The sequence below is a fragment of the Panthera onca genome, chromosome C1, assembly GCF_046562875.1.
Source record: "Panthera onca isolate mPanOnc1 chromosome C1, mPanOnc1 haplotype 2, whole genome shotgun sequence".
Classification (NCBI taxonomy): domain Eukaryota; kingdom Metazoa; phylum Chordata; class Mammalia; order Carnivora; family Felidae; genus Panthera; species Panthera onca.
Genome location: NC_138346.1, coordinates 89,722,911 through 89,745,600, shown reverse-complemented (window position 1 = coordinate 89,745,600; position 22,690 = coordinate 89,722,911). Strand labels below are relative to the sequence as shown.

The 22,690-nt window shown below is 34.2% G+C and overlaps 1 protein-coding gene across 3 annotated transcripts in view; it reads right to left on the bottom strand.

The window, feature by feature from the left end:
• LRP1B (LDL receptor related protein 1B) overlaps positions 1–22,690 on the bottom strand; it is a 1,899,539-nt gene that overhangs the window by 577,794 nt on the left and 1,299,055 nt on the right. For all 3 annotated transcript variants that reach the window (XM_078451331.2, XM_078451332.2, XM_078451333.2), the window contains exons 28-31: positions 18,917–19,048; positions 17,347–17,574; positions 4,058–4,232; positions 3,164–3,258 (exon numbers count right to left, since the gene is read on the bottom strand). In XM_078451331.2, the coding sequence (XP_078307457.2) occupies positions 3,164–3,258; positions 4,058–4,232; positions 17,347–17,574; positions 18,917–19,048 (630 nt within the window). The remainder of the gene's footprint in view (positions 1–3,163; positions 3,259–4,057; positions 4,233–17,346; positions 17,575–18,916; positions 19,049–22,690) is intronic.

The window sequence follows — 22,690 nt, the reverse complement described above, 5'->3', positions numbered from 1 at the left end:
GTACCTTACATCTTGAACAATTTAATTCACTTAATTTGAAGTGGTAGTTAAAGATGGCAAGTGTTAACTGATGGTTAATGACCTACGAAGATAGAAATATTCCCCATTGCAGGGAATCAAGGGAGAATAGAGGCAGGATAGAATTTCACCTGCTCACTTTCTTCCTCTGTACATCAAAAAAAAAAAAAAAAAAAAGGTATCTGTGGGCAGAAGTGTAGTAGAATATGTTGGGCTGAGTATTTGCCAGCCCATTTGCCATTCAGATTTCAGGAACATAAAAAAGGGAAATGATTTGTTACATTTATGAATGGACAACACAGTCTCTTATTAAGAACGGCAGAGACCTGGTTAACATGTTAGTTTGCTAAAGTAGAAAATTACAGAAGGAAGTTGTACGTAACCCTTTTTGTAAACAACATCAAGACGTACAAGAGGAACGGGTGCCTGGGTGTCTCAGTCTGTTAAGTAGCCCACCCTTGATTTTGGTGCAGGTCATGGTCTCAGGGTTCATGAGTTTGAGCCCCACATTAGACTCTGTTCTGAGTGTTGAGCCTGCTTGGATTCTCTCTCTTGCCCTCTCTATTTCTCCCTGCCTCTCTCTCTGTCTGTCTCAAAATAAATAAATCAAGTTAAAAAATTAAAAATTAAAAATATATTTAAAGAACTACAAGAGGAAGATGAGGGCCCAGTTGTCTTTTTGCCCCAGGGATTATTTTGGGAAGATCTGAGAGTACAATCCAGCTACTTCCACTTGTTTACCTCTTAGCATTAGCAGTAAAACAAAACAATATGGAGTACATTCCTCACATTTGCATAAAAATTTGCTCATCTCAGAGGCCTATTTGCTACCTATAATCCTCTGCAATATTTCAATGGATTCTATTGCATATTTATTCTTTACTGAACTCATTTATACTCTCAATATTGCAATCAAATAATTCAAATTCTTCTATTGGATCCAACATACCTTGTATTATTACTCCTGATAGGTTCTAGTATTAAAGGCCAGATGTTCTCTTAATAAATTTTCCTCAATCAGTCCTCATGGGAACTTTATAAAATCGACATTTTGTCTTGATTTTACAGATGAGGAAAGCAAGTACCACCAAGCTAACAATTTGCTGAAGGTCACTGAGTTAAATTTACTTAATGGAATCTAAAGTGATTTAGGTTCTTGTCCCCCTTAAGGAAAAGGAGGGTATCAAATTTTTATCAATAGTCCTAATACAAAATCTGATACTCAATAAAAATCTGCTTATTGAATGAATGTCGGACTTGCAAGCCATACTCATTAATGCCGATTTAAGGCAGCGTTCACAATGAGGTTCTGGGTTATTTTGGTCAAACTGGTGTATCTTGGGCAAATTAAAATTTAAAAGTATCATTTTGAATTAATTTAAGGTGATTTTCAAATACAACAATAAGTGTAAACAGTAACACTATTTTTCTTTATAACCTTTCTTTATGTAAGCTGGGAGGGTTTTTTAAAAATTTATTTTGAGTAGGGGAATGGATATTTAGCATTAAAGAAGATAAGGTTTTCCCATTATCGAAACAAGCATATAAATTAACATTTTGGTGTAACCTGTGGCTACCGCATTACAATGTAAGGATTTTATTTGCTCATACTATTTTCATCATACTCACTTTTCCATATTAAATATTCTGCACCATTCTAGATAAGCACCAACTGAATTGCTTGAGTCCAAATTAAGTTTTTTGTATGGGTCCTAATCTTGTAGAGGCCCATGTTTCTTTTGTCCTATCATTTTCCACACAGAAGTATTAGCATTTCAATTTGCCTTTAATTTCTAACACTAACTTGAATTTCAATTGTGTATCAAATCTTAGAACAGCCAGTCCAAAGAAAAGAGTTGTTAATATTATCATTTTCTATCAGAGGTTTCGTCTATAGACTACATGAAAAGAATTATTTATTGTAAATCTTGGTGACACTGCACCTTTACCGAATCACCAGTAGTAAAATGAGCTCCTTCAGATAAGGATACTACCACATTTCTAAAACTAAGAAAAAATGCTGAAAAGCTTCATAGTGAATTGACTTTCCCCCCAGAATTAAAAATACACTATGTTCAATTCAAGGCAATTATGGCTTTCTTTTGTACATTCTATCACTCTCATTTAATGTGATCTCAAAATCCAGGTTCATTACTGGACTTTTTTAAAAAGATACTTGAGATGACAAATAGGCAGTGTGATAAGCCTTGCCTCTTAAAATTAAGAGGAAATATAGGAAAATAGGAGGAAAGTGTGATTAGGATTTGAAAACTATATACATTACAATGTAAATCTATCTATGCATACATATGTAACATATTAACTTCTAAAACAATCTTCAGGGGCGCCTGGGTGGCGCAGTCGGTTAAGCGTCCGACTTCAGCCAGGTCACGATCTCGCGGTCTGTGAGTTCGAGCCCCGCGTCAGGCTCTGGGCTGATGGCTCTGAGCTGATGGCTCGGAGCCTGGAGCCTGTTTCTGATTCTGTGTCTCCCTCTCTCTCTGCCCCTCCCCCGTTCATGCTCTGTCTCTCTCTGTCCCAAAAATAAATAAAAAACGTTGAAAAAAAAAAAAAATTTAAAAAAAAACAATCTTCATAGTTAAATTTTTAAGAGATGTTTTACGGATAGGCATCAGAGTTTTCTTTCAGCACCATCGAGTTTTATCTAATGATTTAAATGGTTAGCAAAGGTAGAATAACAAACCAAGCCAATCTACTCCATAGTGAATAAAAAACTGCTGAAAACTAAACACTAAATACTTACATAATTATAACTGCTAATAACAACACAATGACGATCAGGGAAGCCTTGGTACATTATATTGCCACTGCAGCAATGTATCAGATATTCACCACTAAAAATATGAGATTAAGTAATTACATCAAGCTTTAAGTGACTTCAGTACTTAAGATACTATAAAAATTCTCATATCAAAGGACGTTATCTTCTTATCTAGAAAAAAAGAGTGCTTCCTCCTTCACCCACCTAGACCCAATGGATTCAATGATAGTGATAAATTCTTGAATTTATATTATTAATCTGTAATATTTCCTTTCAGGCTCGAGAACAGAGATATATAAGTACAGGTTTGTCATATTAAACACTGCAGTGACTATTCAAAAAGAAAAAAGCAAACAAACTTACCAACTGGTTCCTTTTGATTTTGAAAGAGAATCTTGCTATTACTGCCATCCATGTTTGCCATGTTAATTGTGTTTCCATCTGTCCAGTAGAGTTTCCTTAATTTAAGAGATATGGATTAAAAATATTAGATGTAGGCCTACTTGTTGACTAAAAACTTACACTGAAGAAGAAAGTTAATATCAACGTAAATTCTTGGGTCAGGTTGAATTCTTTTTAGCGAATTGGTGAGACACTTGCCGACAGTAACACACAGGTCTGCCTCAGAAGAAAGCATCACTCCTGCTTTTTCCTGTCATTGAAGGACAATCTTCTCACTTCCTGTTTCCTCCTACATTCACAACTGAAATATCTATGACTATAGTAAATCATTTCTATGTAAAGTAATTCATTAAGATTGAATCTTCTTGGTTTAGAGAAACCAGATACCAAAGAAGAAAACAAAGTCACTTCAGCCATTCCCATTGAAAGCACTGGGGAGAAAGTATTTTAGCCCTACACAAGCTCTCTCCATGTGTGCATGATGATTAGCCAGAAGGTGGGAGAATTTGAGCTACTTAGCAGTTACTGTAACATCAGCATGCAGTAAATATGTTACTAATAACTGGTATTTGAAATGAAATCAATGACTTTTCCTTGTACCTTTTTTTCTTTTTTTATTCTGAACTGTTACTCCTTAGAAACATAAATTAATAAAATGTTATAATAATATATAAAAACCTGATTTTATGCAGATACCAGAAATCTCTAAGCAGGGATCTCTTTTACAATTTTCATATTCACTTTTTTTACCGTATGGCTAATAATTCCTCTGAATTAAATACAGTTTTTATATGAAATCAAGGTAAAAATGTGTGAAACTTTTGAAAAACTTTACAAAAAATAATCATACTTTACCCCCTGACTGGGTGAGCTGCAAGACACTGTGGTTTATCGATTCCATGGATAATTGAGGTTTTCAAAGAGCCATCTAGTCGTGCCACATTAATTTGTGTTTCATCAAATTCAGAGCTAACCCAATATAAATTCCGTGAGACCCAATCCACTGCTAACCCTCTGATACTCTGAATATCTGTAAAACAGGAAAGAGAAAATTAAAAGTGAATGAAGTTTCTCATTCTTTTTGACTTTCCAAAGTAAGTTATTTTCTGTCTCAGGAAAATTTAATTTACAATTTAATTTGTTAGCTAAAATTGTACAAGATTGTAATCTCATTCCCTTATCAGCCCTTCTTAAGGCATGAATAATCATTAATGTCTTACTGCTGAGCCATTTGAAAACCTGAAGCAACAATTAGCATTGAAATTACACTAACACTCAGTGATTCACTAGTAAATACTTAGGAGCAGACACAGGCAGCGGTCTTATGGTCCAAGGTGACCAAAATTCAAATTAGAGTAACAGTTTTTTCAGTTGGTAGCACATCTTTCTAGTCAGGAGAAAGTACTTGTGGGCCGTCAACAAATGGGCTATTTTATGTTTGAAAGTGCCAATTTGTTCCTGAAATGAAATAAAACAATTCAACTTTCCTAAAACAAGATCACCAGAGTTGAACATCTTACAAAATAGATAATTAACAGAAATGGACTGAGATATGAGCAAAGAAACAAAATCCTTTTAATATTCCTCCAACGTGGATTCTACAGAAATTACTAAAATCTAATTAAGTTTCGATTAATTCATTGCTGCCAATATGAATATTTGGGTTGTTATTCCTTGATTATTTAATTAGGCATCTTTTAAAAAAGGATGGAATTTAGGCTTAAATACAATTGTATACTTTAATTAGAAACAAATTAAAATCAAGTGTTAAAAATGATGGATCCTATAAAAGCTTTTTCAGGTATTTACTAGAAAATCTTTTTAACATATTAACATATAAAGTAGGCCCATTTAGTCCCCAATCTGTGGCACTTGAATCCTCTAATCTGGTTTTGTCTTTATTTTACACAGTTCTGTTATTTTCAAGCATACTGAATGTCCAAAGCTCTTTAGACTAGTGTTACTCAAACTTGTAAGACACCTGGAGACTGTTAGGAGGAAGATTCTGATGCAGTAGGTCTGGGAAGGGGCCTGGCATTTGGCAAGTTCTAACTTGCTCCCAGGCACTGCTCCAGAGCAGTGGTTCCAACCCAAGCGCCGCTGGAACCACAGAGCAGCTGTTGCTGAACACTCCACACTGTTAAATCTTCCATTTTTACCATTGTTAAAAGATGCCACAACGCTGGATTTTTCATGTGAAAGTGACAACATCAGATTTGTAAAATTTGGCAATTATTTCAAAATTTAAAAGAGCAAAATAGGACATGGAGACCTGGTGGTTCTAGGTCTGTTATACTGTCAGTATTGGCCTGGTAGGTTCCAGCGTCCGTGTATGTCTTTCCAAACCCGACAGAGCCTACTTTCTGCTCAAAATGCTCTTATTATTTCTAAATAACTTTTAATCACAGCTCCTTTAGAAGGTATCATCCATGTTTTAATTCTCCTCTAATCAACAACCTTTCCTCTGCAAGTTACCTTTCATCATGAATTTACTGGTAAGTTGGTGAATCTCAAATGTCAACTTTATTTTTTTTTTTGATCCAACACTAGAAATTTCTTTTTAGTTGTCCTCCTCTGGATCCCTCTTCTTGAGAAAAAGTACTACAACACCTCTGTAAGGCTAAACATGGCATGTCTGATACTTATTTATTTTGCCTCATCCAGGATATTTATTCCTTCTTCTCCTTCACCCTCTGGACTTAATTGGTTGCTGAGAGACAGTCTTGCTATAATGAGAACACCTGGCTTCATGTTCTAGGTTGGGTGCCTATTTTTTGTCTTTAATCAAGTCACTTAAATTTCAGCCTCTATTCTTATCAGGAAAATGAGGCTAATTACAGATAATACATAGGATTGCTGGGAATATTACGTTAGATGATGTTATTTATTCGGTTTAATGCAGGGTTGAAGGATATTTTGCCAATCCAAGGACTTAATATTTTCTGCATTTTTTACCCTGGACTGCTTGGTATTGGCAAAAATGACACAGTATGTTTTTATTTTCTCTAAAATACATGTTTTCCAAAGGTTTTTGTTTTTATTTTTTGGCTGTTTCTGCTGCTCAAAATCCTTTTATTTATTTCTGATTGACTCTTAATCATATGGTCTAGAGAATACATTGCACTCCTACATTGGAAAGCATATTCAAATGTAAGCTATTAATACCTATTTAGTCCTTGTCAGTTCTATGGTTCATGCCCTCTCAAATCTATTTCTGTCTTTAAAATTGCAATAGCATCCATTCTTTTTCCTTATCCAACCAAATGATTTAGTTGCTGCCAGGTTATTTTTCTGACTGGAGAGTTCTGCATCATGACCTTTGTTTGTCCCAAAGATATTCAATAGCTTTCAACCACTGAGAAAGTGATGTCTAAATTCCTTAGCCTGGCTTCCTGTATAATCTGAATATAACTACCTTCCCAACTTTGTTTTTCCACTATTTTTAACGAATTACCTTACACTTCAGTCATACTGATGTGTTTTCAGATTTCCAGACTTATCCTGACCTTTTGAACCTATAGGGCATTACCTGGAATCCATAACTTATTACATTTCCTTCTACCTGAATCCCACACAAAAGTAAGTAAGCAGATAGACAACATCACCCTTCAACCACAAAAACCTAATCAATTTTATGTCCTAGCCAGAAAGTTTGTCTCTATCTACCTAACAACAGGACTGTATCTGGTCAATCCCTTTGTACTTAATGTGATGGTTATTTCCTGACATATTACTACTCTTATATATATTTCTTGCAGGTAGATTCCTTGCTAATATATCTTTATAGTGCTGCTCCCCAAATGTATACAACATTGCTTCAACATAAATATTTTTTAATGAATTGATTAATAAATTCATGATATATATATAATCTATAATTTTAAGGATATGTGACCTGAGCTAGAAATATCAGACAAGGTCCTCAAGTTCATTCTCAGGAGTACATATACAAATATATACTCAGCCAATATTAATTATCATTCTTTATCCTTACCTTTTTTCTACCCACCATTTAGAGTTTCTAATTACCAACTTTAAGTCTAAAATGAAACTTTTGTAGTTTTTAACCATTACTAAACCCATGTCTGTTTTTTATTTGTTTGTTTGTCTGTTTGTTTTTCAGAGAAACCTGGCAAATTCACCATAAGGGTGGAGTGGGATAAAAACTGCCATGTTTAATGAACGTTTTCTTTCCTTGATAAAAATGTTAAAATACTATTTTGACTCTTAACTCTTGTTTTCAAGTAAGTCAAAGACCTCTGAGCAAATTTCTCAGAGGACTCAATTTTCTATATTGAGGGACCTTTACCTTTTTTGAAAAGCCTTTATTGCAATAATATTCTCTGAAAAATGATAAATTATACCATTTAAATGATTTATCAAGATCACAAGACAGATAGGAAAGTCTCTAAGTGCTAACACAGACTTGTATGTTAGCTAAAACCAGAGAGGAAGGCAAATGGGAACACAGAGGCTGGTGCAGCTATAGGGACAAAAAGTTGAGAAATCAAATCAAGTTATAATCCAGAGATTCACGGATCATTAGTTCCGTGCAATACAGATCAGTTCTTTTTTTTTTTTTTTTTTTTAATGTTTATTTATTTTTGAGACAGAGAGAGACAGAGCATGAATGGGGAGGGCCAGAGAGAGAGGGAGACACAGAATCCGAAGCAGGCTCCAGGCTCTGAGCTACCAGCACAGAGCCTGACGCGGGGCTCGAACTCACGAACCGTGAGATCACGACCTGAGCCGAAGTCGGACGCTCAACTGACTAAGCCACCCAGGCGCCCCCAGATCAGTTCTTAAATGCATAAAGACTAGGAAAGCTAAACAAGAAAAATACCAGCTATATTAGAAGAGTATACATCCTCAATGATACAGGTGAACAGAAAAAAATAAATCTCCCTGCTTGCTTAAAAAGGAGAATAACTGAGGGGAGCCTGGGTGGCTCAGTTGGTTAAACATCCAACTCTTGATTTCAGCTCAGGTAATGATCTTGCAGTTTCTGTGTTCAAGCCCTGGGCTTGAACTGGGCTCTGTGCTCAAAGTGTGGAGCCTACTTGGGATTCTCTGTATCACCCTCTCTCTGCCCTTTTTTCTCTCTGTCTTTTTAAATATTTAATTTTTTTTAAAAAAGGAAAATAATTTAAAAATAAAAACAAAACTTATTTTTGCTGTCCTTTCTCTAAATACAGAAAACAAAACTCAACAAAACCAAACCTAACCCAAACAAAACAAAAGAAATAAACAAAAACTTTAAGCATTAGTTTATACTGGGGCAACAGATGACTAGTCTGGTTGGATGGGGGACAAATCAAATATAATTGATTTCCAGTTTATTGTGATTCCCTTTCCCTCCAGCAGAAGCAAATTGAAACCCTCTGTGGAAGAAAACATATTCCTCAATGTAGGCCCTCAGAATTCCCTAGATTGAGTTCATTCTCATAATAGATCAGAACACAAAAATAAAGCACACACAGAGAAATGAAATATAAGAGCAAGGATTAAGAGAAAACTTAACAATAGGTTTAAAACTCCAGAGCTTATCTGTTTTTACATTGTTGTGTGAAATAAAGAAAAATGAGTGGAATATTTTAAAGAAAAAAATATGCTTTGAAATAATAAGTCAATAATTTATTTTAAAAATACCCTTGGAAGACATAAATGATAACCAAAAAATAACTTATAAATAATTTTTAAAGTAATATTAAAAAGAAACAATTTATTAAGTGAATTAACCACCAGCTTAGATATAATTCAGGAATTGATACAAGACAAATTAAAGGAGTTATCCAGTGCCAACACAGAGAAACAAGAAGATTAAATGAGTTGGAGGTTAGAATGAAGTCTAGCACATCTAACCAAATTTTGCAAAGGAGGAAATAGGCTAGGTTAGAGAAAATGGTCAGAGACAATATTTGAGGTTTTTTTTTCCTCCCTGGGCTGATAAAAATACACGATCCCATAGGAAGTAAAACAGACACTAGAGGCCTAAATAAAAACAATGCCATGAAGACAGAGAAAAAATGTTAAAAGCATCTCGAGAGAAAAGACACAACACCAAAAAAAAGAATGATAGTTAGATAAACATGGAGATTCTCAATAGCAACAAAAAATGCAAAAGTTGTTGGAATAATATCTGTCAGCAAAGGGTTGAGAGAAAATAACTTGAAATTTGTACTCAACAAAATTATCTTTACAGCTACATCTCAACAATAACAAAAATATTTATTTAAAAAATGGGTAAAGGAATAGAATAGTCATTTGTCCAGGGAAGATGTATAAATGGCCAAGAAGAACATGAAATGATGTTCAACATCACTAACCATTAGGGAAATGCAAATCAAAATCACAATCAGAAACCACCTCACACCCATTAGGATGGCTACATAACAACAACAACATCCAAATGTTCACAAGGTTGTAGAGACATTGGGACCTTTCTGTATAACGTTGGTAGGAATGTAACATGGTGCAGCCTCTGTGCGAAACTGCATGGCAGTTTCTCAAAAAATTAAAAATAGAATTACCATAGAATCCAGAAGTTCCACATCTGGGTATATACTCCCCAAAATTGAAAGCAGGGTCTTGAATACACACTTACGGTCACAGCAGAATTACTGACAGTAGCCAAAAGGTACAAATAACCCAAATGTGCAGCAATGGATGAATGTATAAAAATTGTGATACATATATAAAATGGAATATTATTCAGCCTTAAAATAAATTCTGACACTTGCCACAATATGGATACACCTTAAAAATATCAAGCTGTGTCAAATAAGCCCTTCACAAAAAGACAAATACTGTGTGATTCCACTTCTAAGAGGCATTTAGAGCAGTTAAATTCACAAAGGAAGTAGAATGATGGAAACTTGGGGAGTAAAATTACCTGGTGTTGGGAGGAGGGGGTATCAGGAGTTGTTGTTTAATAGCTATAAATTCCAGTTTTACAAGATGAAAGGAGTTCTGATGATTCGTTCACAATGTGAATGTACGTAAAACTACTGAATTATATACTTAAAAAGAGTCAAGATGATAAATTTTATGTGTATTTTACCACGATTAAAAAATATCTTCCAAAAACAAAAGCTAAATAAATATATTTTCAGAAAATATATTAGGTTATCACTAAACTAAAGGAATATTAAAGGATATAATTCAGAAAAAAGAAAATGATCAAAGAAAAAAAGGCCTTAGATGAAAGAGGAATGGGTAACCACATAAACTGATTGAGGTGTAGATAAATCCAAATGAAAAAAATAAATAAATACAGCACAATGGTTGTCAATTCTCTGCTTATGAAATTTATTTTTTTCTTTCTCTCTCTCTCTCTTTTCTTTTTTTTCTCTTTCTTTTCTCTCTTCCTCCCTCCCTCCCTCCATGCCTCCCTTCCTTCCTTCTTTCCCCTATGCAGTGGACTTGCTGACACCAGCATCTTGGAGGTAGGCCTAAATTAGGCTTTTACCCAAAATCATGTATGTCTTCAAAAAAGGAGGGGATCCCAATGCTCATAATTCTCTGAGGAAAGATATGGTTATATCCAATCAAAACTCATTTGAAATGAGCTTCTAGGCAATTACATATCTGTTCTAAGGGGCCATGTTAAAATAAAAGCAAATTGGTAATATCTTTGAAAGCTGTCTCAAGGGAACTTGGTAAATATTAAACATCCCATTTGTTGCAACTATGAGAAACTATATACACACAAACACATATATTACCATATTTAATACATGGTATGCAAATTAAGAAACAGCCTAAGAAAGAGAATATTACAAAACACTTTAGGAGCCTTCTATGTACACCCTCACTAATTTTATGCTTCTTCAACTCTGAATAATTTAGTGTTTATCATTGTCTTGTTTTGTTTGTTTGTTTGTTTGTTTTAGGTTTAACACATATGTATGTATCCCAAACCTATGTTGTTGTTGTTGTTTTTCCTAGAGAATATACATCTCAATCTCCTAAACCTATAATTATTTGTATTTTAGATATGCTGCTGATTTGGGAAAATGTTTAAAGTAAGGCTGTCTCCTTTATTTTCATCTAGATCAATGTCTCCAATATCTTTCCAATTATCTGGTTAACTTCACCTCTCTCCCAGTCATCAGGTTCAATTACTTCTATATCTACCACACGCTTGGTGTCTGTCACCTTCTTATACCTCTCATTGTTCTAGTCTAGTTTTTACTCTAGATTTAGAACATTTCTTAAGTTCCTAGCTGTAATTTTTTTAAGTTTATTTATTTTGTGTGTGTTTGTGTGTGTGAAAAAGAGAGAGAAAGAGAGAGAAAGAGAGAGAGAGAGAGAGAGAGAGAGAGAGAGAGAGAGAGAGAGAAATCCCAAGCAGGCTCTGCATTGTTAGTGTGGAGTAGGATATGGGTTTTGATTCGACGACCATGAGATCATGACCTGAGTCGAGATCAAGACTCTGATGCTTAACTGACTAAACCACACAGGTGCCCCTCTAGCTGTATTCTTATCTATAATTTATCAGTTTTCAATATTTCAGATTTCTATCTGATTTATCTTCAAAAGGGTCTGAATCACCTATAAACATCTATAAAAATTTTCAGTGATTTCCCATTGCCTTTAGGGAAAAAAATACAAAAATACAAAACTGCTGCTCATCCTGACATAAGACCTTCTCTGATGTGCTGTCACATTAACCTTCTAAGTTATTCTTCTGGAAGGTCTAGCTACCGCTCACTACCTGCACCTTTCTACATGGAAAGTGTCCAGAGCTTTGTACCTCATGATATCTCAACCTGGATTGATCAAGCTACTGGTTCCCCAAAGGTCTAGTTTGAATATTACTTCCTAAGGTAATTAGGTAATTACTTAGGTAATTCCATATAATAACTTAATACTCCTTGTGCTAATTTCCTAAGTACCTGACACCCTTATTAAACTTTATATTTCATGTAGCCTTATATTTTAGTTAGTTGTTTATATCTCATTCTTTTACCAGATATGAAGCTCCCTGAGGTTATGAACTGTCTTAACTAAATAAAGCCATCTTTCTACTCATCTAATGTTCCACATATAGAATCCATACATATATAAAGCCTATGGGGAAAAAATAAAAGAAAATTCTATTCTTCTAACTAAAAGGTAAAGAAAAAAGATAGGAAGTATGACTCAATTAGCACACATTGCTGTAGATACATAGTTCTCAATGGAATGGCATTTATAGGTGTGATTTTGTCTTTCTTTGTTTCTTTTCTTTTCTCTCTCTTTTTTTTAAATCACAGATGTTGACATTCTTCCATAAAAGGCTTTCCTGGGTGAAAGTGAAAATTGAAATCCCACTCAGAAAGAGGCAAAACAACAGATGTTCCCTATCCAAACTTTCTACTTTAATTCAAGGCCTGGTTCCAAAATCTAGATCTCACTGTTATTACTGACCTGTTTTCATTTCTTTCAATCTCTCTGGACCAATTTTCATAATAGTTTTTTTTCTAAGCATTTTTATTACCATATTAAATATGGTGTTTTGCAAAATAGAGGGAATGAGTGAATCGTTAGTACTCACTGACAAAATAATTGTTGGCAGAAGTGGATAACAATTTCAAATAATAATGGAAATCTACTCTGAAATAGGTCCAATTAGATTCAAAGTATCATTGAGAATTAAATTTTATATAGTAGCAATGTGATCAAAAGGTTGGCATTTGAAGTGGTTTATATTTTTGTAGTTAAAAAAGCATATGATTATATGATAATTTCCTACCATGTAAGAGAATGTTCTTTATAAATAGATATACTTCTAATTCATATTAATCTTCCTTTTGTTCATTTTAGCATCTGCTTAACTCAACTTAACAGTCCAGTTCATTCAGATGGTAGATGACTCTAGTACTAAAAAATACTTTGCTGAATCAATTGTATTTGCCCAAAGTTGAGTCCTTAATTTTCCAAAGATGAAAAATTTATACTTTACCTTAGAATAATGAGGCACACCAGGAGATTTTCCTAATAAAAAACAAAATTTTATTGACAGTAGCTTGGAATCTAATAAAACTGCCAACATATTTCTAAAATCTTTTTCTCATATTTCAGAAAACCAGTAAAACTGTTGACACTGGGATGGAATGACCCCATACTTCACCCAGGTACTACTAAATGAACTCTGCAGAGTATGCTGAGTGTATATTCAGTGAACATTGGAAAGAAATATTTGTACAAACCATGTGGTTACAATAAAGTTTCTGCTCTCTACTTGCTGAAGTTCCTTATTTGTAAAAGGAAGGGATTCTCAGGAGGAAACATAGCACAACTTTAGAGTCAAAATCCAATTAGGATGTAACAAAGCTCTGGTATTTCCTACCATGGCAAACCTGAAGTAAATGCCTCCTCATTTTTAAAAGCAAAAAGTAACATTTACCTCAAAGCACTGACCTCAAAGCACTGTATGGAGAATAAATGATAGATGAAAGAGGAATAGATACAAATGTGAAACTCAACTGTCTTACTCCCGGTCTATATAAGGAACTTTAAGGTGTATTAACTAATGTCTTCTTTTTTTTTCTTCCTATGTTAATTGCAAGTGAATTTCTTGTCATGTTATTTAGAGCTGGGGGAGGGACAATCTTGTATCCAGTATAGTACAATAATCCTGGGTAAGATTATGAACACTCAGGAGAGGCAAATGAGTATAAAAGGACAACACCCAGCTACTTGGGATGAAGTCCCAAATTCTCTTATTGTAGGGTAATGAGGATGATGGGAGCTGTAATCATACAGTCCTAAGTATGAATGTGCCCCCATTGTTTCCTCATTTTATTTCTGAGACAGAGTTTTAGCTTTTAGAACTTTAAGCTTTCTCCTCTGCAGAACAAAAGTAATTCTTAATTATAGGTTTGGAAAGATTATATGAGATAATGGTGCTTGTCCCATTAATGGCAGCTGATATTATTTATCACATCAGCAAAATAAACCTGAAAGTATAAATAATTGAAAAATATTTGGACCAAGCAGTGACTCAAGTATAAGAATTAATTACCACCAGAGAGTCAGGCCACAGACCACTAGCAAGAACATTTGCCATGAATTGTTAGTTACTTTTTCTTAGAATAAAATTATTTTTGGTTTTTGTGAAAGGGACAAATATACATACGGTAATAAATATTTGTTAATTTATACTATGAATGAGCCTACAGTCATGTGTTAGTATTTATGCTTATAATTAAGTGTACCTTGTACAAGTAAATATAACAAATAGCTCTTGTAGATAGTACATAAATTAAGAATAGCTTAGTACTTCAGGATATGGAAAATGACAAAACAGGCAAACTATTTCTAGACCCCTTCATGAAGGCTTGACCCAAAGAGCTTCAGTGTTTTTCAGAAAAAAAAAAAAAAAAAAAAAAAATGGTCTGCTTGGGGCAATAGACAAATGTAGAGTCTGATTTTTTTTTTTTTCAACTTTTTTTTTTTTTTATTTTTTTTATTTTTGGGACAGAGAGAGACAGAGCATGAACAGGGGAGGGGCAGAGAGAGAGGGAGACACAGAATCGGAAACAGGCTCCAGGCTCCGAGCCATCAGCCCAGAGCCTGACGCGGGGCTCGAACTCACGGACCGCGAGATCGTGACCTGGCTGAAGTCGGACGCTTAACCGACTGCGCCACCCAGGCGCCCCTAGAGTCTGATTTTTGAAGCAAGTTTCACGTTAGACTTAGGCTAAGGAAGATAAGGAAAGAAAGCATCTCTCAAGAAAAAGTCCAGTAGAAGAAGGATAGCAAAGTAAGAAAATACAGAGGCTGACATGTAAGAAGTAAGAGAAAGGTCAGACAGACATTCTTAGGGAATCTAAAAGATTAAAGGATAAAATAAAGTACAATTACTGGCAGGATTTGAGATACTTTGATGAGCTCACAAGCTGAACTGTCAAAAGTTCCTCTCAAGCTTTCTAATAATGGAAAGATAAATCAGGCCTTAACAAGGTTTCACTCTGGAAGAAAGGAAATCACAACTTCATTCAACTTGTAGGGTAGCCAGAAATGAAGGACTTATCCTTGACAATGCCTATTCCTCAACTTTCATATCCAATTAAGTTCCTTTATATTTTCACTCTTTGATATTTCTATAATTCTCCCACATTTCTTGATCTCTATTGTTTCCTTTCTAGTCCAGGTTTCTATCACTTCTTACTAAAGCCACTATAGCAGCCAGTAAACTAGTCTCCCAGAGTCCATGGCCCACCTACCCCCTACCTGAGACCTCTTCAATTCTCTACTAAATCTAAAAGCTAGAATATCTTTTCCAAAGGCAAACCTAACTATATAGCTGTGCCCTCCTTAAAACATTTCCTTAGTTCTCACTATTTTCAGTACTAGCATAAAAATCAACAACCTGTAAAGGCTGGAATTATTCGGTTTCTATTTATTTCTTTACCTCGATCAACCTGTATATAGTGTGTCCTCTTGTTCTATGCTCAGTCAATACTGATCCTCTTTCAATTTGTTATCTTATATAAAGTATTCCAATATTTGTCAAAATAACCGAATTAACGATTGTTGATCCTAATGAATATATGAATTAATTGTTAGTTAGAAAATTTCATGGCTCAATTTTTGGTTAATAATTATAAATAGAGTTTCTTAAATGAAAATAAGTCTTTGAGATTTTCTCAAAGACAAACTCCAAATTACTACTGGCTATCAATCTATAATTACAGACAGAAAATTGTCCCCATATTTTCCTGAGGTATCACGTCTTTTACTTCATACAGTTCACAAAGCTTTTTGGTAAGGATTTCTCATTCATGATAAAGTGCTTAACAATTTTCTGTTAGACATTGATGAATTTCTTATGAGAAGATCACCTGACAGTCAGTCTTGGGAAGCACCTAATATCCTTCAACTGATCTTTCAAGGTGTTTAACTGATCTTTCAAGACCATTACCTAGTCTAACAGTGGTTATCCAATCATTCCATCTTACCTCTGTAAAAAAAAAAAAAAAAAAATCCTGTACAAAGAAGAAGTCTTTGCATTAGCCTTTTTAGAAAGGCTCCTTTCTTATGGCAAGTTTGAAATAAATATTTGAAAAAGCTTATAACCAATTCATGTAAGTTGCCTTAACAGTACTAAACTTAGATGAATAAAGAGCTAGCATAAATAAAAAAGCACTTTAGTGGTCAAATACTCTCAGATCTACTAGTGGTACTCAAGCCAGCTTTCTAAGTATGATATGTGGAAAACTCTTGAAAACCAGTGAATTTAAAACCTGTACTTCTTATTGCTTTCACTAAGGGATTGATCCTTGTTCAAATAAGGCCTGATTTAAAAATTTTAGTATGCTTCAAAACATGAGAGTTTGATATATCTATATGGATTACTGATCACCCTTTCTTTAGTTTTCCAAATCACTCTGTCATGCTTATGGAGCAGGAAATTGAACAGGAATGTCTTGTTTGGTTTTGCAGTAGTGAAAAAGAGCAGATACTCAATTAAGTTACACTAAAATAACAACAACAACAACAACAACAACAACAGACCAAGAAATCACACTTTAACAAAATTTTAAAAAAGATTAGGATAATTCAATGTTAAATATTTAGAGTTTAACCACTGCATTTGCATGTATGTTTCACTTCACTTCAACTATGTTTTCCATTTTGGGGAAGTTACTTGTTTTTTTAATGGCTAAGTTAACAACATTTACCAATAACCTATGATTCCATCTGCTAGGTCAGGAGGTGGATATGAATAGTCTTATTTGTGGAGTCTAGTTCTGTAGAAATTTATGCAAAATAAGTTGATAATAAGCTTGATTCAGAGAGGGAAGCCCAGTCCTTTCCAAAGTCCTATATTTTCTCTGTGCCCTAACTATAATTCCCCCATCAGCAGAAGGGAATCTTCAAATATTTTTGTTTAGAAGTCTGTAAATTTTAAGGAGATCCCTTTTGAATTTTTTTTCCTGTGAAACTAAATTTCTAGTTATTAGAGTACTATGTGCTACATAATTATAGCATTCTACAGTTGCTAAGACATAGCATATTATTAAATCTCTGAATAATCAATTCCAACTTTCAATTAACAACATAGAATTGGATAATAGAAAAAAGAATAAAAAAGAGACTTGTGATTATTACAAATTGAGTAACATTTTTTAAGTTGTATTTTGCAAAACTCTTACCTCTTGAAATAACAGTTTCTAATCCAGTTCCATTAATAAAAGCCCGCTTAATGGTTTGTGTTTTAATATCTGTCCAGTATAAACGTTCTTCAGATGCGTCAAAGTCTATCACAGTAACGTCATCAATGTCAGGGACTGTAAAGGCCGTGATAAAGTTAAAATATGGATTATCAATATCCACTCCTCTGATTTCAGAACGCCTTGCATATAGAAGAAATTTTTTCATTTCTAGAAAAGAAACAGAAATAAGTGTTTTCCTCTTATAAGTTTGCCGAGTTTGAAGCAATCTAGAAATTTTAAAATATTAATTGTTGATGACTTAATAGAATTTTACCACCAGAAAATCATAATCAAGATTTGATGGGCAGGAATGACTTATCTATTATTTAAATTAAAATACTTAATAGAAACAAATGTAAAACAACTTAGAATCCTTGCCATTATTTTTCTTTTGTTAGAAATGACAGGAAATTCTCAGCAATTTGATCTTAGAATTTTAAACAATTGCTAAAACACATGACCTCTACAAATGTCAAACAACCATATTTGTTCTTTGTATATTTTGGAACAATAATGCATTGCATTAAATGATTTTTGAAGAAATCAAAGAGTATTTTTTCTATACTATCTCTGAGTAAAACAAAATTAAGCATGGACTTAAAAGTCATGTTCACATTTTCCCTATCAAAATTCAGGTTCAAATAATGTTAAAGCATGCTTTCTTATAAAGTTTTGTAAATCTGTAGTAACATTGTGAGTGATGTTGCATCATTTTACTTCCATAGGCATTTTTCTTGAACAGAGTTTATAAAATAGGAAATAAAATAGAAGAAGTCACAGATATTCTATTATTTCATTGCTCTCTTTGAGATTATTGTTGTTGAGATATGCTATGATTATATAAAATTAATTAAATCGACATGTATCTAAATTCCTAAGTGAAGATTTTGTGAGTATATTCTTTTCTGTCCTTAAAAGTAATTGCTCTGCAAATAAAAATTACTTAAAAGTAAAATAAAACAGAAAAACTCCACAGTCTGATTTCATTCACAAATTTCATTATCATTTTTTTCTAGTTTAAACGTGCTGTTTAAATATTTTTTAGGAATACTTCAAAGTTACCCATTTTACTTCACTTCTCACCCCTTCAAGTCGATAATCCCCTATAAAATGATGTGAAAATAGCTTTAGAAGAGCAGGAAGAGATTAAAGCTATTGAGTACCTCTTTGTTACATGGGTTACCTACATCATCACTTTCTGAAAATGCACTTTCACTTACAAATCTCCCTGTTTTGTAGAGATAAATTCTGCTAACACACTAAATCGGAAAGCGGCAAGAAAAAAATGAATAAGGTAATAAATAGCAAAGTGCAGTATATCACATATTTAAAGAATTTGTCAGTCTTCCCCAAAGTAGATGAATCATCAATAGAGTCTGGAAATAGCACTACCTCAAATGTTTTTAAGGACATTAAAAATATCTTTTGGCTCACTTTGAGGAAAATCTTAATGCTAATACAATTTTGAGAATTCAATTTAAATTTTAGATGAGAACTCCAAGAAATTTACCATAGCAGGTCTTCTTGTCTGAGGAGAGCTTCATCAAGTGGGGGCATGCACAAGCAGCACTCCTATTATGATTGATCAGACACATGTGAGAGCAGGGGCCTTTGCCGTCATTAGCTGCACAGGGATTGGTAGCTGTAATTACACAGTGAAATATTAACAGTGAAAAAGAAAAATATATATCTATTAGGGAACCTCTGAGGTTGACAAGGGTTATTCACTTAATGATTCAAAGTGAAGTTCCTATATAGCACCCATTACTGCGGTGATTAATATGACAATAACAATCATATGTAGCAATTACATTAATAAAAACATTTTTCCTCTTCAAAGATAACAACTAAGTTAATTCCCTCAATTTTCTGTAAGTTGAAGTGTATGAATCCTATTGCCTTAGAAGCAAAGAGTTTTTTAAGGATTTTGTCTGAGAAAAAACAAAACAAAACAAAACAAAACAAAACAGGAATAATGATTCAATTTAGTTTATAATAAACTAAAGTAAACCATAATCCAGGAATTGGGTGCATCAATGGATGTTTTTATTTTCCTAACCTACCATATAGATCCCATTCTTGCCTTAGCACAGCACTCTTACTGTTTCCCTAGGAAATTGTTGTTGTTATATATATATATATCCTTTCTTCAAGCCATACCCTTTTTATAGAATCAGAGGCCTAAGTGAAGAAATGTTGATCTTCCTTCATTATTAAGACATCTACTTTTCTTTTTTTTTTTTTTTTTTTGGTACTAACAGATTGACGTTTCTTCCACATACACAGATTAGCTAAACTCTATTGTATAAGTAAGTTATAGTATATTCAAATACAGGATGGAATATTAAATTTTATAGTTCAATATCACTGTCTTATTCTTTTTGTGTTTCTTGTCCTGGCATTATGCCTTTTGAATATGATTTTAATCTCAGTTGATCAATAACTCTTCTTTTAAATCTTATTTTTCTAAACCATATCTAGTAGAATGAGGATACTAAATTAAAGACAGAAAAGTGTTACAACTTCTGATCCCAACTTCTGATTCAAACTATTTTATATTCCTAACAAGTGGACCTACTGTCCAGAGTTCTTTTAAAGCACAAAGAATAAAAATCAATGCATTATAATAAAACTGTACAGGATATGAGAAATTAACTGTACTTGATACACAATGTGACTTGTGTCAATATTTAGCAGCCTCCCTAAGGTAATGAAAATAATCCATGTCCTTGAATTTGATTAAAAATAAATAAATAGGCTGCCTGGGTGGCTCAGTCAGTTAGGCATCTGACTCTTGGTATGGGTTCAGGTCATAATCTCACAGTTTGTGCGTTTAAGCCCTACATTGGCTCTGCGTTGACAATGCAGAGCCTGCTTGAGATTTTCTCTCTGCCCTCCACCACTATCTCTTTCTGTCTCTCTCTCAAAATAAATAAATAAACTTTAAAAGCAAGCAAACAAATAAAATAAATGGAAATGAAAGACACAGGAATATTTTCCTAAGAAAATCAATTAAGGAGAGATTTTAAGATGGTGGCATAAAGGCATCCTGAACTCACCTCCTTCCATGAACACAACAAATCTACAGCCATATATAGAACAACTCCCTATGAAAAGGACCTGAAAGCTAGCCAAACAGCACCTCCATAGCAAAGAATAAAAGGGCCACACTGAGACAGGTAGGAGACAGAGAGACATGGTTTCAGAAGAAATCACACCCCAGGCACTGCAAACCACAGTCAGGAGGGATCTCATTTATAGAACTTGTCCCTGAAAAGTGAGTAGTTTGTGTCCCACACCAGGCAACCCAACCGTTGGCAACTGCATTGAAGAGATGAGTCCCTAACACAGCTGTCTTACTTCCATAGGTTTACTTCCAGGAAAATCATAGTGTTATAGGGAATGGAAAATCCACTCTTAAATAGCTGACACACAAACCCACTCAGCCTGGAACCAGCATTAAAGCAACAGTTTGAAGCTTTTAGACCATATGAAAGGAAGCTTATTTGTTAATCTTAAACCCTCTGTCAGAGAGGCAGTGATATGATGAGACCCTCTCTAAGGACAGAGATTCTCGCAGGTGCCATTTTGCATTTTCCTTCTGCCTTATTGTTGCTAGAACTAGCAGGTGCCATTGCTGCAATCCCTCTCACCTCTTCACCCCTCACTGCTAGCTCAGTCAGATTACACTGATCCCACACACCATACCCACAGCCCACCCGCTCAGACCTAGCTGATCAGCCAAACATTCCACCCCCATGTACTGTAGCCACTGACTATCTCACCACAGCTGGCAGGTATGTACAGCCCTCACAGAAGACAGCACTTGAGAATCTGGTTTTGTGGATAGGGGTTACATTTCTGGGCCTCATGGGTATGAAACATTTGGAGAAACAGACATTGACAGGCTACCAGCCACAGGACACTGCATAAATAGTAGACTGAAACACTCCCTCAGGATTTGTGTGAAAAAGGCCTATTTTCTTGTTCTGTAGCTTCAGTCTGAACATATCCAGAGATCAGAGGTGCCCCTGGGAACCTAAATAGAGAAACACCACACTAGTGCCCACTCTTTTCCTACTCACACCTTAGTGATATCTCCCAGAGAAGAGATTATGCATGTATCTAAAGCCATAATTTTTACAACTGTTGCCCAGATCCCCCAAGTTTGAAAGTCAGTGTGGTTTATGATTATGAACCCATAAGACTATATTTACACGCCTTAAAAGCTGCTGCCTGAGGATCTGGCTTACAATTAGTCTGAGAGTATGCACTAAGATTCCTCCCTTTAGAACACTGACAGGTCTTGGTATACCCTCAACAACTGGGACCTCTGAAGAATGAATTAGGCTACTTAAATAATCACAAAGGTCTGAGAAACAACCAACAGGGAAAAAAAATTTTGAACCTTAAGTTTATCTACTATGCAAGTTCACTCCTTTAAGACTAAGGAAGATAGCTATTTTACCCCATACAAAACAAATAAACAAACAAACAAACCAAAAACAAAAACAAAAAAACAAAAAAGCAAAACACACAAACAAACAAAAAAAGAAACAGGATCAAGCAAAATGAGGAGACAGAGGAATATGTCCCAAATAAAAGAATAAGACAAAACCCCAGAAGAAGATCTTAATGTAGAAGAGGTAAGTAATCTACCAGATAAGAGTTCAAAGTAATGTTCATAAAGATGCTCACTGAACTCTGGAGAATGGATGAACATAGTTAGAAAGGGATAGAAAAATAACACAGTACCAAAGGCAGTCACAGACATTATAATACAATAAAATAGCTGAAATAAAAAACACACTAGAGGAGTTCAACATAAAACTAGATTAAGTAGAAGAATGGATAAGCAACCTAGAAGACTAGGCAGTGGAAATGACCCAATCAGTAGAGGAAAAAGGAAAATAATAATAATTAATAATAATAATAATAATAATAATAATAAAAGTCAAGATAGGTTAAGGGACCTGTTCAACAACACCAAACAGAATAACATATTCATTATAGGGGTCCTAGAAGGAGAAGAGAGAGAGAAGAGTAGTAGTTAGTTTATTTAAATTAATAATGACTGATCAAAACAGTAAGGTACTGGCACAAGAACAGACACATAGATCAATAGAACAGAATAGAAAACCCAGAAAGGAACCCAAAATTATTTGGTCAACTAATCTTTGACAAAGCAGCAAAGAATATCCAATGGGGAAAAAGACAGTCTCTTCAACAAATATTGGAAAATATGGACAACAACATGTAAAAGAATGAAACTGGACCACTTTCT